The sequence below is a fragment of the Calonectris borealis genome, chromosome 7 (genome assembly GCF_964195595.1).
Source record: "Calonectris borealis chromosome 7, bCalBor7.hap1.2, whole genome shotgun sequence".
Lineage (NCBI taxonomy): Eukaryota > Metazoa > Chordata > Aves > Procellariiformes > Procellariidae > Calonectris > Calonectris borealis.
This window is the reverse complement of record NC_134318.1, coordinates 27,786,341-27,808,998: the sequence shown is the minus strand read 5'-3', so window position 1 is coordinate 27,808,998 and position 22,658 is coordinate 27,786,341. Positions and strand designations below refer to the sequence as shown.

The 22,658-nt window shown below is 38.9% G+C and overlaps 1 protein-coding gene across 1 annotated transcript in view; it reads left to right on the top strand.

Moving 5' to 3' along the window:
- LOC142084615 (gamma-aminobutyric acid receptor subunit pi-like) overlaps positions 1-22,258 on the top strand; it is a 41,058-nt gene extending 18,800 nt beyond the window's left edge. The window contains exons 6-9 of the mRNA XM_075155460.1: positions 3,832-3,969; positions 14,541-14,693; positions 15,625-15,818; positions 21,947-22,258. Of these exons, the coding sequence (XP_075011561.1) occupies positions 3,832-3,969; positions 14,541-14,693; positions 15,625-15,818; positions 21,947-22,258 (797 nt within the window). The remainder of the gene's footprint in view (positions 1-3,831; positions 3,970-14,540; positions 14,694-15,624; positions 15,819-21,946) is intronic.
- Positions 22,259-22,658: the final 400 nt, after the last annotated feature.

The following is a 22,658-nucleotide window of genomic DNA, read 5'->3' as shown; positions in this document are numbered from 1 at the left end:
TATGCTCTCTAATACTTTGTAGACTTGGTTGCTTTGCAAATACTCAAACGTGCATGTTTATAATTTACTTTTTGCTATTATTCGTACGATAAGACTCTATCAAAATATTTTTGCATGGGATAATGTAAAAGGATACCCAGTCCTGTAAGATGAAAATATATGTTCAAATATATGTCAATACATATTCAAAATCGTTTGGAAGGTTTTTCAGTACTTGTCAAGGTTTATTCTTTACCATTTCAGACGTGTGTGTTCTTTATCTCCTCTTGGTAATGACCAATTAGAAGATTGCTGCAAAGTTTCATTTTAGACAGAACCACAAAGGGAATCAGCCCCTAAACCTTCCTTACACAGGAGTCCCTCCAGAACCAGCAGTTTTATAAGATCTGTTTAACAAATAGTGATTTGAATTAGAATTTGGATGTACCTCTAATTTATTTTCCTTTGGAAGAGCATATTGGTAAGTCAACGCATATGGTTTTACATCAACAGCATTGCCTAATGAGTCACTTAATATTTTCTCTAGTTCCAGAATGAAATATATGTCCCACAAGTATTTAAATTTATTTGACAGGATTAAAAAAAGGAAAATTCCCTATATAATTAAAAAAAAAAGCATTTTTCAGAATGATTCCATCTGCTTTTTGAACAACACACAAGTGTCTCCTGTCCAAGGGGAAAACATAGTAATGTCATCACAAATGCTCCCATGACATTGGTGTTTAGTTTTAAAGAAAACAGCTGGAGGCAATAAATACAAAAGGAAGGTGTGTGCCTTTAACTGTGGCCCTTTTTCTTCACTGCACTGTACTACTTTCTTTTGGGTATGCTGGAAATGGTGTTTGCCTCCTCATGAGATAAGCTATGACAATTTATAAATGAATAATGACATCATCCTAGAACACTGCTTGCAAATACCATTACCTGGAATTAAGAATCGTGAATGCAAGCATGCGTATACATCCACACAAATACCAACGTGTATAAATAAAATGTAAAATATATGTCAAATATATGCTCTGAAACAAAGTGTTAGTCCTTTTATTAAGTGATTACTAATGTAATCAATCAATATTATCAAGTAATGGCTTTACACAGTAAAGCATCCCTAGTGGCCTTTACAACATGCCATTCTGCTATTAGTAGTTAATAATATTAACTGATTCATACTTTCTACACAGCAAAATACATTTCAGCCAAAATGTCTATTGTTTCTTTCCCCTGTTATTGCAACACTTTAGAAGGTAGTACAGGCATATGTTAGGAGACAGCGTTGCCACTCTGAGTCTCTGTTGATGTGGCAGATGTGACATTTGGGGACTTGGAGGGCTCCTGTCTCAGTTGGTGCTGCCGAGGGGTTCATGCTCTCTGCCATGGGGTAGGGAACACCACCAGTCATTCACACTGGACTGAGGGCTTTTCTCCTCTTTTTTGTTTTTTCTCCCCACACAGGCCTCCAGTCCAAATACATATTCATGTTTTGGGCCCATCTCTGAAATTTTATTTCCTTTTTGAACTTGTCCTTTAACATTTATTCAGTGAAGAGCCATGTGAAGGCACTTAACTTGTGCTTGACAATCAGGGGAAATTAAAATTAGCAACAGAAAGGTAAAGAAACTCATTTGTATTAGGCATTATGAATGTTTAATCCCAAATTTACTATTCGTGTAGTTAACCCTGTTGACATTAGCTGCTCGTACTGTATCAACAAAGTACAGGAATGAGACATTTTGGGCTTGAGGAATTAGTTAGAATGAAAACTCAGTGTCATGTAAAGAGAATAGAGATTATTTGTAAAAGCCAAATAACATGGCTTAAGGATTTTTATCTCTATAAACTTCTTAAACATTTTATAATTAGTAAAATATTAATCCCCTGAATAAAGAACAACTTTGCACAGGGGGAGCACTGTGCTATTTAACTTTGCTGACTATTGGGGAGACTCTCCCCGTGAAAATTCTGCACAAATAGAGTTTTGGAATTAGTATTTTCAAAGAATTTTCATAGGAAGGACCACCAAAACCTACTAATTGTTCAGCTAATGAAAATACTTTGGAAGAAAAATGGTTTCATTAAACAAAAACAACCTCAATTTGGAGATATGCTTGTTATCACCCATCCAGGCATCAAGAATTTCTACCATCTCACACAACTTGGAAGACTGAATATCTTGTAAAAATAAATAGGAATTTACTGTGGCACTCTCTAGTTCTTTGGACTTTATTTAAATATCTGCAGTTCATTTATACTGAAGGAAAGTAAAATGAATCCATGCCTGGAGTCATGTATAAAAACTGCTTCTACGAACCTCTTTGTTTTGACTGAGGACAATGCAATCATTTCTGTATAGGAAATGTTACTTCTATTTTTCATCTCCCAAATCTGGGAAATTTCCCAGCATGTGGTTTTAGAAAATCGGGAACTTAGCTTGGACATGCATGCTTTTGGCTTAGCCTTTGACACAGCAGTGTTTTGGCTTTGCTATAAATGTGATGGTGTGAGCAGAGATGCCTGGTCATGATACCTTTCCAGAAAACTGCCAGTGATAGTGAAAACAAGATTTACACTTAAAGAATGGTCAGGGAAAGAATTTCCAGGTGAAATTGTCATTTTAATTGGTAACCAGCATAGTGTTTCCTTAAAATAAGATTTCTGAACTCCTGTTTTCCTACATTAAATGGCTGTAGGAAATCAGTTCTTTTTTGTCATTGCAAGAAACAAAGCCATTAACTTAAAAATATTAAAATGCTCTTTTTATTTTAATGCATCACTTTTTCTGTGATTCTAGAGCTTTGTTCTTTTTGCAGCATATACCCTTGTGCAATGTATTGCATTATTGTCTCACCGTAATTTACTTACAATTGACTGGAGTCTAAAAATAATCATCAGCTCGTGTTTCTGTCCCCTCAGCTTAGTTATTAACTTGCACAATATAAGTCTGTCAAATACAAGAATGATTGATCTAAGTAAGCTAAAGGAAAAGATGTTCAAATGCTCCCTGTTAACATGTAAATTACATTAACATAATCTTGAATTAATCATATACACTAGTCTGAAAATTGCCTGCCTTTTAATATAATGGGGAAAAGCTACAGAGGTATTTTAGCTATGATTGTGCCGCATATTGACAAGTGTGTGCAAAATACAGTTGCTTTCTGATAGAGGATTCATGTCCCGTTTCAGCTCCTAATTACTACTTGAAGGTTAAGAGGAAATCTCCTGGGGCCCCTGAAGCGTGCCGTGCTGTTGAGCCTGCAGAAACATCAGCATCTAAGCTGGTGTCCTTGGGAAGCATCCAAGCTCCTAAGCCAAAATGTCGTCCCAAGTGAGGACCCAAGCCCAGCTCGGAGCACAGCGCCAGCACGCAGCAGCCCTGCTGCCCTCCTCACCCCTCCCTTTCTACGGGAACGAGGACCAAATGCACTGCGTCGAGAAACAGCAGCCTGGGATGCAGCAAAGGGCACACTTAATGTTTAGTCCAAATGCTGGCAGTGCTGTAATTCATAAAAACTGTGTTTCTTTAAAGCTTAAAAGCTTTTGCCTTTAGATACCATGTGGTACTAATCTCTTTTATTAGTTTGTTGTCTATACTAGAATAAAAGATATAAAAAAGACCACCTCCAAAAAAGTCAGCTTTTAAATGATGAGACTTTGCATGTTATTGGGGAGTTTTGTTGCAAACAGGCATTACGTTCTGCCAAAACCCGTCATGTTTATGTCTAATTGTACTTTCAGACAGACAAATAAGAAACAGCTGAACCATAAGTGTGCTCAACACTAATTAATTATTGTGTAAAATAAACACTTTTGTTGGCTTGTGTATCACTACAGGGGGTTATAACATCAATGATGTCATGTTTTACTGGACTAGAGGAAATGATTCAGTTCGAGGTTTGGACACACTCCAGCTGGCACAATACACAGTAGAAGACCACTTTACCTCGGTGTCCGAAGCGGTATATGAGACAGGTAAAAACACCCTTCTAACACTTTCTGGGTACAGTTCGGAACATGGCTCTGGAAACAGAGCAGCATTAAGGAACTGAGCACATTGCTTTCTCTTAGGATGACAGTTTTCATTTTCTGCTAGATTACATTCTTGAAACCATACATACTTTTCCAGATGTTACCAGCAGAGACCCAGCTAATGTAAAGATTGAGAGTTTTTGAGCATTTTCTTGGAGGCTACAGGTTTCTCTAAAGAATGATAGACAAGAGATGTACTACTACTCAGGGAGAAGGGGGAAGCTCTTGTGAAGGAAGAAGAACCTGTAGATTGGGCATTTGAATTGGAGAGAGACCAGGGACCCTGGGTACCCAGCTCAGAACAGTTCCCAGCCTTCCTGGAAATAGCCACTCCGGCTTTATTAGGCAAGTCAAAAGCCTCTATTCAGCCATGGAAATTTCCGTGAATATGCTGGGTGCTTTCAGAACTGCAAGAAGTTGCGTTTCATGGCTAGTGCTTGTCGGAGTTGCTCTTTATCTGCGGCAGCCTCTGTCCAGCCCGGTGGGCAGCAGAGCGCAGATTGCCCAACCTGAGCTTCCTCTGCCCGGGAAAGGGTCAGAAGCATTTCCACAGACCTGCTGATCCTAGGAAACTGCTGTAGAAAGTTTCCTTTAACTGCAGGACTTAACCTCGTGAAAGAGTCTGCTCTTGTTTATTTTCCAGATATTTCAAAAGGGCTTTCAGAGAGTTCAAGACCTGCCAAACTGCTTTATGCTCTTTGAGTTACCCTTAGGTCCTTCGTTGCTGTTCTTCACTGCATACTCAGTTTCTCCTCTGCCCAAGCCAACATGCCAACCGAAAGTGTGATCTTTAAATGAAGAGACACACATCCTTCAAAGCTGTCATTTCACCAAAGCATATGTTACTAGTTCTGAATCACAGAAATATAGTTTTTCTGTTCCATTGTTGGGTATTTCTGCTTTAATAATTCAACACAGAGAAACTTTATGATCTAATTTCAGGTATTAATTCAGGCTAAAAGTCAAAGTTCTCTAAACGGGTATAAAAGTAGAAATCAAATACATACTAGCAGGCTCCAGGATCACAAAATATCTTGCTACTTACATAAGTGACATCTGCTTGCCTTCCTCCTCTTACAGCTTCTGGGTAAGCAACATCAGGTTCAACCAAAGGAGAATAATCCTTTCCTGCTGTTCTGCCCAGAAGGATATTAGGACCTATTCACCACAGAGGAAAGAGGAAGAGGAAACCTCTTAATTCTTACCACCTTCTGTCATAGAGTCCAGACTCTTAAGCCAAAAAAAGTTCAATTATTTTTTACCAAATAGAATAAAACCAATTTCCCATTATAAGTGAAGAGGCATGATCAGATGAATATCTTCTTTTCAGTAAATGATGCTGTCTTCCTCCCTTTATGTTGGCAGGAATCATATGTATAAAGTCAAAAGCCACTTTTTCTTTTAATTATACATTTTAACACATGCAACGTAATTCCCACACCTGCTTGTTTCAATTCTCCTGCTCAAGAAAGCCGTGTTATCAAGTACTATGCAGTACTTTTAAAATGAAATCTCATAATCCTGTCAATTTTCTATTGAGTCGTTATGAATTAGGTGCTATTTTCTACAGATTTTTTTTTTTTAGGAAAGCAGTGCCTACTGTAGCACATATTAAAAGAAAAAAGCAACCAGATTGTGGAACTATGTAATCAATTTTGAAATGAAAAATGATGCTTTGCATTTCCTTAACAGATATCTGAGAGTATTTTGTAAATAACAGTTACATTATAAATAACAGTTATTTATAACAGTTACAATTCACAAGGCTAAAGCTAAAGATACGAGAGAAGAGCTGTGTGTAGTATTTCCTAACACAGCAAAAAAACCAAGGAGGATTTGATACTCTGTGAACTTGAACAGACAGTACAGCTGCTGTGCAAGTGAAATATTCTACAACAATGCAAAGCCTAAGTTCACGTACAGCCACTGACAGAGCCAAATTTAAAACATAGTCAGCAAAATTCCTGCATGAGTAACTTCAGTAAATTTAAGAAAAGGACATTGTGGATTAATCTCGTTTATAGAACAGCATGTATCACATAATAGTAATCACATTTTTATAATCACATAATAGTAAGTCACTTCGAATAATGTTAGCTAGATTGCTGGCTAGGGTTTGGTGTTGATTTTGTTTTGGTACAGACCAATTTCATTTTGGTCATGGGTAAATTAATTGCTAGAACCACTTCCTACATGTCTTTTAACTATAGCCCTTATTCTGCATAGACTGATACACTCTTGAACCCCAAAACTATGTATCTGCATCAGTGCCTGCTGCGTTTTTATTTTAGCTGTCTAGCCAACACCACCTGCATTCTCAGAGCAATAAATGATGATATAAAAAGCTTGCCTTTCTTATTGGAAAAACATAAAAGCAATGAAGGACTGTTACAGTCTAGCTTTTTGTGTAAATAATCGTAGAAATAAGGCTGAAATACACTTTAAGAATTCATTTAATCTATTCTCATGTTGCAAGGCAAGGTCATCTGTATCTACAGTCTACTTCCTGACAGATGTTTTAGGAGTAAGTTAGACAAACCTCCAAAGTGTCTGCTTCACAACCTCCCTAGATGATTTTTTTTTTCTGGTGATTATTACAAGCATATTTTCCTCATGTCTAATCTTGATCTCCCTTGCTGCATTTCAAACCCATTGTGTGGATATGGAAGATAAATTTCCTGCTATTTTTCAGCAGCCCTTCCACTATTTCAGGACAGATATATCTTTTCTCAGACCAACACTTTCCCTCTTCTTAATTAATATAAACAGTTTTCTAGATCTCCTGTCTTTGTTATTGTTCTCCCATTGAATTTGTACCTCGAATAGTGTGTTCAGTTTTGGGCCCCTCACTACAAGAAGGTGCTGGAGCGTGTCCAGAGAAGGGCAACGAAGCTGGTGAAGGGTCTGGAGAACAAGTCTTATGAGGAGCGGCTGAGGGAACTGGGACTGTTTAGCCTGCAGAAGAGGAGGCTGAAGGGAGACCTCATCGCGCTCTACAACTACCTGAAAGGAGGTTGTAGGGAGGTGGGTGTTGGTCTCTTCTCCCAAGTAACGAGCAATAGGACGAGAGGAAACGGCCTCAAGTTGCACCAGGGAGGTTTAGACTGGATATTAGGAAAAATTTCTTCACCAAAAGGGTTGTCAAGCATTGGAACAGGCTGCCCAGGGAAGTGGCTGAGTCACCATCCCCGGAGGTATTTAAAAGACGTGTAGATGAGGCGCTTAGGGACATGGTTTAGTGGTGGACTTGGCAGTGCTAGGTTAACGGTTGGACTTGATGATCTTAAAGGTTTTTTCCAATCTAAACAATTCTATGATTCTATGAATTAACAGCTGAGAGTTATTATTAAGTTCTATGATTCTATATCTTTCCTGATGTGCAGCACCCAAACCTGGGTACCCTGTTCCCATCGGTTACCCTCTGAGGGAAAGGTTTACTTAATGCATTTCACGAACTCTATTCCTCTTTATCCATTCCAGGTTGATATTTGCTTTTCTTGCAGAAAATTGTTGTGCATTTTTGACCTTGTTCAGCTTGCGATTCCTTCCACCTCCTTTATTGCCCTGTAGCCACATTTTCCCTGTGCTCTGTTTAGGGAGCTAGTAATTCCCATCTGAGTGTAGAACTTTGTACTTGCTTTTGTTGAATTGCGGCTTGTTTTACTCAGGTTGGTTTTGATAGTTGTTGAGATAATTTTGAACTCTAATCCTCTTCTTCAATGTGCTAACGCTCCTCTCTTAAAAGACACTTGTTATTGTCATCATGTTTGTTAGTGAGCAGTACTGGGCACGGGACAGACCCCATGTGTTCCCACTCGATAAATGCTTCTATTTTCACAGCAAGCGAGAGCTAATTAATCTCAATTAACATTTTTAATTGGAGAAAGAAGCAGAAACGTCATTTAATACTTGAGGCTAATTGGCTGTTGATAGCTTTTCTTCTGGCCGGCAACTTTCCTTAGTCTTGCTCTCACTACGGCAACCCTCCTGCCCAGCCTTCGGCAGCAGCAGGACTGAAGAGGCTCAGCTTGCTCGGCTCTAACACCGAGTCTTCAACCGGAGCCCAGAAGGCAGGGAGAGTTATGTCAGGCAGTCAGGGCTCTCAGTGCACTTCCCCGCTTAGAAAACCATGAAGTTAGCAAAATGCCGTATTCAAATGGTATTCTTTTGGCAGAACAGAGGGAAAGAAGAGACAGAAGCATAAAGTCAGTCTCTTCTCCTTGATGCACAAAGACAAGACATTTGCCCTCTTGAAAAAGACTGCAAAGGGAGCTGGCTGCTGTTCCTTGTCTGCAGTCACTGCCAGGATTTTTATGTCTATCACAAATCCTGCTTTAGCCTCCTTGGGCTAGAGGCCTCGTCAGACCTCGTTTGGCTATGCACTGTTGAAACTCTGCTGACCTCTGGCCACGCCACGTTACTGGTTTCTCAGGTGGGAGGTCACGACTAAAGCATTAATGAGTTGCTTTCATTTATAATTAGTGATCTGAAAATCAAAGAGTATATAAACTAGAAAAGGTGTATAAGAGTGTATAAATATAACAGACTCCTACACAGAGTGTATGTTCATCAGTCACCGTCTCTTTCTCTCGAAATAGGGACATCACCTTGCTTTGTCCTACAGGCCCATCTGCAGTTTCCCAAGGCTCAGGAGATTTCTTAATTAACAATCAAACTTTTCTAGGATTTTCAATTCTTTTTTGAGGTATGGTTCACTGAGTAACTTCTCTCATTCTCTTTATCAGTTCTTTTATAATCTGTAATTGCTCTCCAATTGTTATTTCTGAGAACATCTTCTTTGCCATACAGGCCTTACAAACAATCTCAGAACTGTATTTAGTATAATCTTATCTGGTGAGTCTTTGGTCAGCCTCACCTAAGATTCAAGCAGTTACATATGCATATATATCTGTTACCATGTTATGTTCAACTTACCTATCTGAGCTTATATAATTACTCTTTGTAAGCAAGGTTTTCCACTTGAGTTGATGTTGAATTTTTCCTTCATGAGTTGTTTTTGTGATACTTCTGCAATGTAGAACAGCTTAGAAAAAAAAACAGTTTTGGAAAATGCATTGAAAAAGTTACAGTAACATACAAACATATGGAAATGCAATGAATGGAATGAATATCAAGGATATTAAGAAGAGGCATTTTTTTGTTAACTTTTGGGAAGTTCTTTCTAGTATAGACAGAAATACACATAAACACTGGGAAAACTTTCTGTGGCATAACTGTTTTGTAAGGTTTTTTTTTTTACAAGTAAACTAAATGGATAAATATATCTGCACACAAACACTACATGAAAGGGTGTGTTTCATTCTTAGGAAATTTGAATTTCAAACTCGTTTTTTGTTAAGCATTTTCGCGAAGATGAAACACATGTTGAGAAGCCTGCCCTGATCTTTCATTTCCTTTAGTTCACCTCTGAAGAACAAGTAGGAAAAGAGGTAGTTTGTAAGATCTTGACTGTGAAGAACAGAAGGCTATGATTGTTCTCTGAGGGAGGGACAAAGGAGCTGTAATAACATATTAACCATATATATTGACACCCTTAGCATCCTACATCAGTCAGAGAATTGCATTTCAGTTGCACAACTTATTTTTTGGGTAAAAGTGGGGACACTACCCGTTTCTTAATGCATATGTTCATTGTAAAGAAGCAATAAAAAATTTGCATACTGAAAACTACATTTTCAGCACATAGTTAAGGCAGTACAATTCTATTTAAAGCTTTCCTGTACTGTGCCCTTAAAAGGTGCAATAAGAGAAGAAAATGATGCATTGGTAGAGTTATACTGATGCACTTGTGTGAGATGTACATCACACATTTTAGCTGGCACCCAAGAGGTTAGCATACATATTTCATGATAGAGAAGAATGTGCTCTTTGTGCCTGACTGCACACCCCTGTGCAGGATACCAAAGTGCTGCTTACATAAAGAGTGATGTGGAGCAGTCTTTTACTGGAGTAGAGTTCATCAAAAAGTCCACAGGAAGTAACTGTGGGGAAGACGTTCCCATCCCGTCACACTGGAGTAGAAGTTAGGAAGAAGTTTGTAGAGCATCGGTCCTTCCTTTAGGCGCCTCTGCTGTGACCTGAGGGCAGCTGGTCAGAGGGCAGCAGGAAGGAGCAGGGATGCAGTGGTCTGCCATCAGCTGGGAACAGACGCCATAGAAAAATGGGATAATCAAAAAATGGATGACCTAGGGTGATAAGGAAGCCTGTTTGGTTTAGGTTTATATCTATTTCTCAGGCAGCGCAGCAACAGCTAGTGTTGACAAAATCATGGTAAGATCTATACGAAGTGTCAGATAGGCAGTGCTGTAAATTAGAATAGTAATGTAATGTAAATTAGAAGCCAAAAGCCAAACTTCAAAGGCAAGTTATAAAGAGGAATAAACTAGCTTTTCTTGCCTTCAGAAAGATCTGCCTTAGACCTAGACCTACACCTGCCCAGCTACTGGGAAAAAGTCTATGCTGGTGTAATTCTTACGATACTGAAACAGAAGTAGTCAGCTGTAGCCAACTGAAACTTGATTTCTTTCATCTCGTTCTACTTTCTAGGGTAGTCTTTTTTTTTTTTTTTTTTTTTTAAAAAAAGCAGTAGGGAGAGTTAGAGTAGGTAGGGAGACTATAATCTGCTGTCTAGATTTGTTCTTCATCTACAACCTAGGGCTACTGTCTAGTTTTGTACTTCTGCCCTCTAGTAAATTCTATAAAGCCCAAGTAACCAGCTTAATCTTCTTTCACTATGGGGTGACCTAAGTAGAATATCTCACTTTCTGGTGGGTTTAGAGTATGTATACTGACAGTCATTTAGGATCAGATTCATCTGAGAAACTTTTAAACACAGTAATTTGATACTTTGGTAAGTGCTAATGCTGTGCCTTTGCTGCAGAGTTAGCTATCTGCACAGAGATTATTTCCATCAGATTATCAAATTTAAATCAGAGCAGTCACACACTGAGGTGCCATCCATCACAGGCCAGAAACTTGAATGAAAAAGCATCTTCTCATTTTAATGCAAATATTTTGTTGTCAATAAGACTCAAGCAAGGGGCAAATTTGACAGTTTTGAGTAGTTAACTTGAGCTGTGCTTGAGTTAACTCTAGTAAAGCCAGGACTAGGATTACATGAACCTGTTTCACTTTTGATCTGACTGATGGCATCATAGCCTCAGATGTGCAACTCAAAGGCAATGAGATACAGCATTACTATCTCATACGCAACTCACGTAATAGGAGTAGCAAATCTGTTTCTTTTTAAAGATGATAACTTTTGGTACATGCGGAGCATAGATGAAAAAAGGACTGTAATATTTTCCTATGTTCATTTTGTCCCATTGCTCATTTCTTCAGCATGATAAGTATGCATTGCATACTTTTTCTTGACTACTTCTTCCTTCAGTTTATTACAGGAGGAGCTCATATGAATTCTTCATATAGGTTGCTTCAAAATTTCCATTATAAAAGCTCTTCTGAACTCTTTAGAGAAATGCTGACACTATTATTATCATGTCCATGATGTGTCTGTGGATTCTGGCAAGCAGAAAGCCTTAAGGTTAGAGAAATGCCTTTTCTTTGTTCCCCCAAAAGCCACTCAGCTATAAGCTGTTACATCTCTATTTCTCTTTGTTGTTCACATTGCTTCAGAAATTTCTGACATCAGGAAAAATAACACGAAAGAACACAGGAACATTCAAAGGGCTTGTCTACACTTGGAAATTGCAGCAAAGTGGCAAAGTATGACTTTCAAGTTTGATATTTTGAACTAACTTCTCATGTACACACTTGACTTTTATACTAAGGTGAATGGAGATACAATTGTAGGGTGCTAACGAGGAGAGGGTGTTGCTGTATGGCTATTATGTATTGGCTATTTCAGAGTCTTCCTTCTTAAAGACAAGCTCTAAGGCTGAACCGCAGGAACCCCCAAGTGCCTGTGGTACTCTGCAGGAAGCATAGTCCAGTCTCCCCACTCCCCTTTGCTGGGTACAAGGCACCACCTCCTTCCCTCTGGTCAGCACAGAAACACAAGACAACTTTTGTGGAGGATTCAGTTTCGTACTTATGGTTTGCACCCTCCACACTCTGACAGGAGCTCTGGGCTGACACCCTTCCCTCGCTCACGGTGGCTGTGCCATCGACCTTTCCTTTGTGCGCTAGCTGCAACCATGCCACAGTAATGACAGTTTGGGGTGCAAACACTGCAGAGAAAATCTTGTCTTTCTATTTAAAAGTATCTGGTTTGAGTCCTAGTTAAATAGCAGCCTGGAAGATTGCAAGCAAAATTAATAAAATCCTTAACAGTTTTTATTAAGGTTTTAAATGCTTGCTCTTGCACACTAGGAAGCCACAGATTTACAATTGCCTGTACAACCCTAATTCTCTTTCCTTAAATATGCTTTATGCTATAGTCTTTTATTGTACGGACTCTGTTTTTCCATAGTGCTAGTGCTTCATTTAGTGCAAGGATGAATGCAGACAGAAGCAGAAGTAATGTTGCAGAGTCAACTAAGTTTTGCACTTCCTAACTTTTGAGTACTTTGCTTTGGTCTGCTTAGACTTAAAATCAATTTTGGTGGGCAAAATGACTTTTACTGAAACAACTTTTACTATTGGTAAAAATCACAGTATTGATAGAGGTACGCTAATGTAATGTTTCTCTTTTCACCTAAAAATGATGATAACAGTATAAATCATCTTTGCATCTCCTGCCTCATGGAGAGAGTTAAAGTCTACTGTCCACCTTTGTATCCTTTTTTCTAGCAGTCAGAAGCTTGAAGAACTCAATATGTTGAACTTACAAAGAAGAACTCTAAGCACAGTGTATTTGTACCTTCAGGAGGAGAAGGAGCTGACTACCGAAGGACTATTTAATCTACTAGTGAAAAGGCAGAAAGCTTGATTAAGCTTTCCTAAATCAGATTAAGATTAGAAATTAGGCATTCATTTTTAAAAGATAGAATGTTTTTAATCATTGAAACAGATTACTGAGAGAAATGGTGGATGCTGCATGTCTTGATATCCTCAGATTAAGTCTAGATGTCTGTGTGAAAGGTGGACTCTACTCCAATCAAAGTGATTGAGTTCGAAGCAAGGGATAATTGGGGAAATTTAATGTCTTGTGATTAGGGTCAGACTACATAATCTAGTGATTCTTTCTGATTTTAAGAGTTCTATGAAACCTTATTGTTCTCTGGATGCAATTTATACAGTACTTTTAAAAATGGAAATTTAACCATCCATTTTCTAGCCTGAGAGCAAGAAGACGTTTCTTGGCATCCGTTACTTGCACTTCAAGCTTTTAAAAGTACACAAATAGCCTGTCTATGTGTATATTGTTGTTGCTAAAGTGCATTCACTGTTCTGTAGTTCTGTCCTGACTGACAGCACTCAGCATTGGAAGCAAATATAGGTCCTGGAGATCATCACTGGTTGGATTAAAATAGATGAAGCCAAAGCTGTCTGACCACAGTATACTCAAGCATTACTCTCTCACCGAAATTCTGATTCAAGAATTTTGTTAAAATACTGTTTTAAAAAACTTAAACACTTTAACACTTAATTTTGAACTTTGAACTTCTGAATAAAAAGTCTGTTCTGCACAGTTAAGTTACTACAAGGTAAGATTTTGCCTTACTTTGATCCGTTGGACTGGTAAGAATTTCAGATCCTGCGCTTCTGTTGCCCAAACTTAGCCAAATTTTGCTCAATTAGTGAGCTGGATAACAAATTCAGGCTTTGCTTACCAGTGTGCCATCCCCTTGTGAAACCCAATTCTGTATTTGACTCAGTGAGGACAAACTTTCATCTTCTGGACATCACTCACTTAGAATCAAACCATTTGTGCCACAACAGTGACACTTCTCAGAATGACGTAAATGCTACAATGCACTAATGTAAAGAAAAAATAGATAGTGAAGATGCAAAGAGACTGCTTGTTTTTAAGTGGAGTGTAAGAGTTAGGTCAGCAATATCGGAGAAGGTACCTTTAATCCACATTTTGAGTAAAAGTAAATGAAGAAAAAAGCACAAAAATCCAGATATGTGAGGCAGTTAAAGATAAGGACCCATGCTAACTTCATAAAATTACAATTGTTATTATGCTAGTTTATATAGTAGCTCATTGTGGTAATTCTTATGAATAACCACAGCTAAATACAGATGTGATTTCAAATTTTCTTGCATTGTGTTATATAATGAAACATCCTTTCCACACATTGATGGATTTATTTTTTCCTTCACTAATCCTCAGTGAATTTCCATTTCAAGACATTTTTAATGAAACTCTGGATATGGTGACTGGGTGTTATGTATTTTGATTTTTTTTCCTTCTGTTCAATTTAGTCTCTTCATGATAGAATTTTTCAGCACTGTGTTTATTTTTTTCCAAGCTTGTTTCTTAAGCTTTTCTGCATAATAATGTAGAAAAATAATACAGGTTGGTAATTTAAAGAACTTTTTATGAATTGCACCTTCACAATATTTTTTTCCTGCTCTTTCCACAGGACGTTACCCAAAACTAGTGTTTCACTTTGAACTCAAGAGAAACATCTTGTATTTCATACTAGAGACATATGTACCATCAATCCTACTGGTTGTGCTCTCTTGGGTATCGTTTTGGATAAGCCAGTCATCAGTTCCAGCCAGAATCTGCATAGGTGAGAACCTGTGTCCTGGTTTCAGCTGGGATAGAGTTAATTTTCTTCCCGGTAGCTGGTATAGTGCTATGTTCTGGATTTAACAAAACAAACCAAGAGTTGGATCATTAAGATGCTTTCTTTATTGCACGTACATGGCATCCATTTCCAAAAGTTGCAAACACTTCTGAGTTTTATGGAATTACTTTTCTGGTTTGCCATCTGCAGTACATCATGCAGATTCCCCTTAAAGCCTTGCTATTCTTCAACTAAGAAAACGGCTTTGGGAGCTACAGGAGACTTGGAAGCAGGGGAGGCTGCTGAAAGCAAAGGAAAACTCAGTCATTTTGGAAATAATTTCAACATATTCAAACACATGGCATGCAGAGACAGAATTGTGAGGCTTTTGTGAGGGTTAATGATACATACTAATTAACACATGAATAGTAAGAGAATTATAAGAGATTAAATATAATTAATTTCAAATAAAGGAGATTCTGAAAGGGAAAGAATACAAATCCCTTTTGATCAGACTGCAGGTGGGGTGGGAAAAACACTCCTGCAGAATAGGGAAGAAAGAAAGATTTCACATCAAATGAGGCCAGTGGGCAACTGCACTGAGCAAAATGATATCTGAATGTTTTAAAGGGAGCGTTTGCATAGTATTGCAATAATAATGTGTTAATCATATACATTCTATGACACCAAATTCTCTCTCATTTTCATTTCCAGTTTTCTCAGCTTTACAAACAGTTTTCATGAGTGTTTTTAGGCATTTAACTTCAGAATCACAAGTTCATTTGAAAGTCTTCTTTCCAAAACATAACACATTAAATGCTGTGGCATCCTAGGAGTTCACAGAGCCAGGAGGAACTGTCTTGTAGCAGGGCCTTTGGAGAGGCCCTCATCGTTATCCATGTTTTATCAGAACTTACATTTTTGCATTCCACAGGTGTTACCACAGTCCTTACTATGACAACACTGATGATGGGAGCCAGGACTTCACTCCCAAATGCTAATTGCTTTATTAAGGCAATTGATGTCTACCTCGGTATCTGCTTCAGTTTCATCTTTGGAGCACTGTTAGAGTATGCCGTGGCTCATTTTTGCACTCTGCATCGACTCAATTCAAAGGAACTTCCAAAGGTATCTTCATTCTTTGACTGTTGTCCCACACAACAGGCTTCAATTATACCTCCTAAAGAGAATGAATTATCTTAGCACTAACGGTAAATGTATTTAAGGAAGTTTCTATTTTAGAATAAGGACAGTGGAAACAGAATAACCTTGAGAAAAAGAAAAATTATTTGTATACCTGGAACTTTTTGGAAGAGATCAGACAAACTGAAACACCCTTCCATAATGATTCTCTCTTTTGACATGGAATTTATGGCCATTTATCAAACAATGTGCTAGACGTATCACAAAAATCATAGGCACTTGTCTCCCCACTATGACATACGCTTACTTACAGTTCAAAAATTAGACTGAGCTCGGTGACTTGATCTTATTGCAATACAGCAAAAAGAAAAGGTTTTATCACATTCCATTTATGAAACCTTCTGCACATGCATGGTACATGAGTCTACTAGCAGACAGCTTCACATATTAGGTGTATCAGATCCCTATAGCCTTCCACTTACACCTTCTCTTTCAACAGCTGCAGCTGAAGGTCAGACTGGGATTCACTTTCTGTTCTGCATCATTACTATAGCAGCACTTTTTGCTGCTGTAATGAGCTTCTCACAACTCTGAAATACTGTGGAATATACTTAAAATAAAAAGGGATCAAATCAACATAGGCATTTTTGAGTTGGGTGGTTGTCATCTTGCTGAAATAATCAGGACAGGTTCATGAAAAAGTTTTGTTACATCTTCCATCTCCAGTGTTTAGCATTGCTTTCATAAGCAGTGAAAAAGAAATCACAAGGAAGTTGGAAGCTGATTGTCTTGCAGCTTTTAATTACGGAACTGAATCTAATATGCATGATAGAAAAGAGAATTTTAAGCAGCTTCTGAAATTTCTGGATGAATAGAAAAAAGTAAAACATGGAAAGTGAGAATAACAGAAAAAACAGCAGGAAAAAGTTTGGTTGAGTGCTGTAGGGATAAACAGCCAGAATAAGAAAGATTTTTACCAATTTAAGCCAAACTAGGACAGAGCATCACATATGTCTAAGCAAAGCCCCTCAGCAGGCTCAAGAAACAGGATATTGAGTTCAAGTGAAGCAGCTTAAAAACAATGCAGATGAGCCAAGATGTGTTTTTTTTATGCCTAGCTAGTTCAACAATTAATATGGGATTTTGGCTGTTTGGATGAGAGAGAGGTTCTGTAAATGCACAGGAATATGTTCAAAGCTGTCATCATAGAATCATAGAATAGTTTGGGTTGGAAGGGACCTTTGAAGATCATCTAGTCCAACCCCCCTGCCATGGGCAGGGACATCTTCAACTAGATGAGGTTGCTCAGAGCCCCGTCCAACCTGACCTTGAATGTTTCCAGGGATGGGGCATCTACCACCTGTCTGGGCAACATGTTCCAGTGTTTCACCACCCTCATTGTAAAAAATTTCTTCCTTATATCTAGTCTAAATCTACCCTCTTTTAGTTTAAAACCATTCTCCCTTGTCCTGTCACAACAGGCCCTACTAAAAAGTTTGTCCCCATCTTTCTTATAAGTGCTGAAAGATTTAAGTACTGAAGGGTTGCAATAAGGTCTTCCCAAAGCCTTCTCTTCTCCAGGCTGAATAACCCCAACTCTCTCAGCCTTTCTTCATAGGAGAGGCGTTCCATCCCCCTGACCATTTTCGTGGCCCTCCTCTGGACCCGCTCCAACAGGTCCATGTCTTTCTTGTGCTGAGGTTGTGCTAGGTGTGTGGAGAAGGACTGAAAAATGGACACAAGGCTGAGCCACCCAGTGGGTTTTAAAAGACAACATCTAACAGGGGAATGTCTGCAAATGGGCAAACACTCGTTTCGAATGAGGATTTGAGTGGAAAGCCTGAAAGTAATTTTTCTTGGCAAGGTAGCGTCAGTGACAATTCCCTCTGAGCATATCCATCTTGTGAAGTAAGTGGTTGTCATTTTGCTCATAGAGCACAAAAAAAAAAAAAAGCTTATTGGAGGTTTGGGCAAGAAAATAAAGTGTTTCAGTGCTTGGATGATGAAGCATCTTTGGATCTGTGAAGGGCACTTATGACTGCCCTTGCCTTTGCCTACCTGTCTCAGATTCCCTTTCGTCTGGGGCGCACGTACTAGTGCTTGCAGATGGGACAGACATGGGAACTTGTGGACTTGAAAGACCTGCATGGAAGTAAGTGGAGGTACAGCCCTAAAATGAGGAAGGAAGAAAGACTTAGGGTACAGTTTTGTGATGGACTTAACGACTGAAAGGAGTGGTCTGTCACTTCAGGCATGGTTCCTGCCTTCTTCTGTGTATCAGGAGTGAGCAAGCCAGTCCAACTCACTTCTTGCCCCCACAAACACAAGCATATAAGGGGCAGTTGGTTGGTCCTAGATCAGCTCAAGACTCCGCAGAATGAGGAAAATGCCTGTCATGTCCTTTTCCTATTATAGCCAAGGACAAGCACCGCTTATTGAGCAGGGTGCCGTGGAGAGCACACCTGACTTGTACTTCTCATTTCTCACTGTAAAAACCAAAACATCGCAAGGACAGAAGTAGCAGCTAAAATCTCGTGTCACTGTCTAGCAGGTACTTAACAAATTTCTGTGTGAGTATCGTCACCATAAATGTGTTCTCCTGATTATCTTATTCTCTTGTGGACATAGGTTAATTAGAAATCTCACTTCCCAGTTTGTTATTCCCATATGCGAGCTGATACAAAATTTGCCCTCAGAATTATGTAAATAAATGTAAGAGATACATTGAAAATGTAACCTTCTGCCTTGTACAGGAATTAGTTGTACTGGTTTGCTTTCTGCTTTGCTCTTTGAAGCAGTTGGGCACTGGCATATCATGTTCTTTTGAAGCCCTTGGGGTCTCCAGTTTAGAATATAAACTGGTGAAACAGCTCATCATAACCACACTCTGGCAGAGTCTCACATCACGTGAACCAGGACCCACAGAGACAGCTTCAAAGCTAATGGCAAAAGCAGAGGAACCACCTGCTGCAAAATGCGCCATTCACGTCAACTGCATAGCAGCCTGCCTGAACGGAGAGGCTGCCTCTCCAAAATCCCGAGCTGCCTCTCTTTTATACAAAGGTGTGAATTGTGCACTCCCATAAAACAGAGAATTCCTCCTTGGCCTTCATCTGTCTTTCACCTGAACCTCTCCCTTTTGGTCAGAAAGGAGAAAAGTTTGAAAACTGAAAATAGGGTTACAAGGGCAGTGTTCAGCTTACTTGGCATTTCTGTGCAAGCACTGTGCAGTCTTTCTGAACATGAGAGCAGCTCTGGGTGTGCAACACTCTAGGTTGAAATATTTTTAATGTTTATTATTCAATGGAAGTGACCGTCTTTATTATTCAATGGAAGTGACTGCTTTCCTCAATTCCGTTGGCTGTTAGATGTCAGCAAACCCTTGGATTAGCATAAACAGCAGCCACAGTAGCACGTGCCATATACAGTGCTTTTCAGGTGATGTACAGTACCTTTCTGGGATGCTACCGATTTTGTATCCAAACTGAGCCCTTAGTGCCAGCTGCCATTTTCTCATCGACAGCTGGAATCCAGAGAAAACTTAGTGTGACATTTAAAATTAGAGCCACAGTTGAACGCTTGCAACACAATTTTTTTATATAATGTAAACCAGCTTAATCTTTCATCACGTTCAGTTCCCCGTAGTGAGTTGGAAAAGTCCCTTGATAGTCCCAGTTTATAACACTAGTTTTTTTATAAACTAGCAGTTGTGGTTCTCCTCTAAATTAGCTTTCTCCTTTTGAAGCAATGTGATACAGCACTTTTGCTGTAAATTTGTCTCTGTTCTGCAAGAGCCCTGCCTTGTAACACTGCAAACAGGATCAAGTACGTGTGCACCATGGGTGGTATCTTCTGCTTAAGTAATAACTGCCTCTTGGAGAGTAGAAAGGAGTTAAGAACAGGCTAATAAAGCATCAGCCTCCTGCGAATTGTTCACATGCGGTTGTGAGAGAAGAAAAACGGCACGTACGCAACATCCTTTCATGCTCTGCAGTAAAACTAATTCTGTACAACTTTTAGCCAGCCCTACCTGAGAGACAAATAGCCTCTTACACTGTATAATGCCCCAAATACTGCCAGTTTTGAAGTACAGATGTTGTTTTGCTCTTTTCCCCCTTTCTAAAAAATGAGAGCAGTGGAAAAAAAGTCAGGACTCTTCTGACAGGTTTCTTTATTTTATTAACCTTTGAAGCGCCGAGTGCATTCATTAGGCTGTCGCTCCGGTGCCTTGTTTCAGGTGCCAGGCGCTGCTGACAAAGGCTCCCAGCGCTTCCCTCAGCTGCCTGAACTTTTTGAAGCAGGAGAGCTCGGTATTTATAACAGAGTTAGGCCCCAAGTAAAACTCCAGGGTTGAGTTTTAGTACTACCCTGGGGATTGTTTAAGGTTCAGACTGGAATTTTATGGATTGATCCTCTTAATGCTTTATAGGCAGAATTTTATCCTGGCCTTTAGTTTCAAAATTCTCACGTAGCTGCGGGAGGCTAGGTGGAGGATGAGCAAGGTTTTGTAGTCAGTGTATTTTTAGGATGACATGTTGTGTTGAGCTACATTTATCTATCTCAAATAAAATATACTGGATTTTTTTGGCAAATTGAAAATGAAAAGGAGTAATAATCCCTTTTTCTAGCTCCATCTGTTCTGCTTCACTGATTCACAGCAGTCTGAGGACATTGTCCAGACTCCACTTTAATTTTCAAGGACGTTACTAATTTTACATGAAGAAAGGCTCAAGAACTGTGCCATCTACAAGTACTCTGGGCAGAAGAGAAGTTCTGCACCGGCATGGAGATCACTCAGGTGGCTTAATGAGCTTGCTTTGACTTTAATATCTGGGATATTTCTAAATGAGCTTTTTGTGTGGCTACACATAGGGCTGTACATCTTAACTTTTCTGAAGTTTTCCTTGTCTAATCTATTTCTTCTCATGATGCAAATGGAAAAAGCGAATTGGTCAGAGGAAAGAGATTCTGCGTTCTACATTTCCCAAATAAATTTTTAGCCTTTTCTTGCTTGTATGCCACTCACTGATTTGGAAGGTAATAAAATCATCAGGAGAAACTTAAAATTATGTGCACACCTGCCTGAATTAAAATGAGCCCTCCTCTAACTATACAAATTTAGGTTTAGTTTAGATACAAAGTTGGAGCCAATCTTTGTAGCTCGGATCTGCTGGTAGCTCTGCAATATCCCAAACGAAACTAAATACCCCAGAATTTTCAAGAAAGTTTGTGTTCAGAACTGAAGCTGCAGCTGATATCTAATCCCGTGTCCTCTGTGAGTCAGTAACAGAAAACCCGCTGACTTCAAAGGGTGAAGATTTCATACATGAACTTCACGGCTCTGAGCCATTTCTAATCAAAGAAACAAAACCCACCAGAAGGCTTATACAACATTCTCCAAAGAGCTGTCTTGATGCAGCGAAGCACGTAAAAATGTGCTTAACCTTAGCATAACTTTGAACTTAAAGAATGGGTTTCAGGACTTGAAAGAAAGTATTATGAGCTATTTAGTATTGATTTAGTTGTGGGGCTTGTCCCTCTTTATGATCCTCTCTTTTTTGTGCCTTTTTTTTTTTTAAATTTTTTTTAAGTAATTTGATTTTCATCACAAAGCACCGGGAATAGAGTAGCCAATGGCACAGAGGAAAGTGTCTTGTATTCTGAGGTGCTTGATTTGGGGTGCAACCAGCTTGACTAGCTGGTCTGGCGGCTCCCCCACCTTCTCCATCTCCAGACTGGGGCTTTGCTTTACCTGCTTTCTAGACACCTGACCTTTGCCAGTATTTTCCCTGAGCAGAAGACAGCTTATTGTGTATTTCGTGGATTTGCTGGTCTCAAATAAAGCTTAGCGGGCCATATTTGAACAAATCCACCTTTGCTCAACAGTCCTACGAAAACTTTTGCAGTAAGGTGTTGTTTAAGTCAGTGTTTTTCCTGTAAATGGAGTCTTTGAAAGCTGGAAGGAGCTGTCAGGTGCGTGTAGGTGCTCGCCCTTGAAATCAAGGAGCAAGCTATAGGAGAAGTCATAAGAAAAATCCCATTATTTGCTCTAGCTTTAAGTAACTAGGTGATGAAACATGCACTTAAGTACCTGCTGTTTTGTTTCCTATCAGGGTGAGGATGAAGAGGCTGAAGAAGAGACGAATGGAGTCCTGGCAGCAGTCGCTAACAGTTCCAGTGCCTCTGACAATATGAACAAGATCGATTCAAACAAGAGCAGCAAAACCAGCATTGACGGAAAAAGGGAGAGAAGTAAACACAGTGGCTGTAGTTCACCAGTGTCAGTAATGAAAAAACTTTTCTGTATCTTTGATTGCTTCCATGTTAAAAATCCTTACCACATAGACCACTATGCCAGATTTTCTTTCCCGTTATCATTCATCATAATTAATGTATTTTATTGGGTATATTATTTGTATTTCTAGATATTTTAATGTGTAAAATTGGCTTAAAGTTTAGAAAGTGGATATGGGAGGGGAAGTTGCAGAAGAATGAAGAAGTTGCATTTGGATAAAAGGATATGAAAGGACATGCCATCTTTTCAAGCATTTCTACAAAGTTTCTTGTTAACTCACTTTTCCACTGTTAAATGACAGTCATCCAAAACTGACTTTCCTATTAGCATGCATGTCCCATATTAAACTATTTATCAAAGGCTAGTAAGTCCTTTTTTAATATTTTAATGGTCAACTGTGTAAAATAAGAGTTATATTACACTTGTTTCTGAACTGCATTGAATACATTTAAAAATAAAAACAATGAAGAGTGGTTTTCCTGCTATGCTTTCAGTATTCAGTTCCTTGTAGCTTTGTCAATAATGCATAA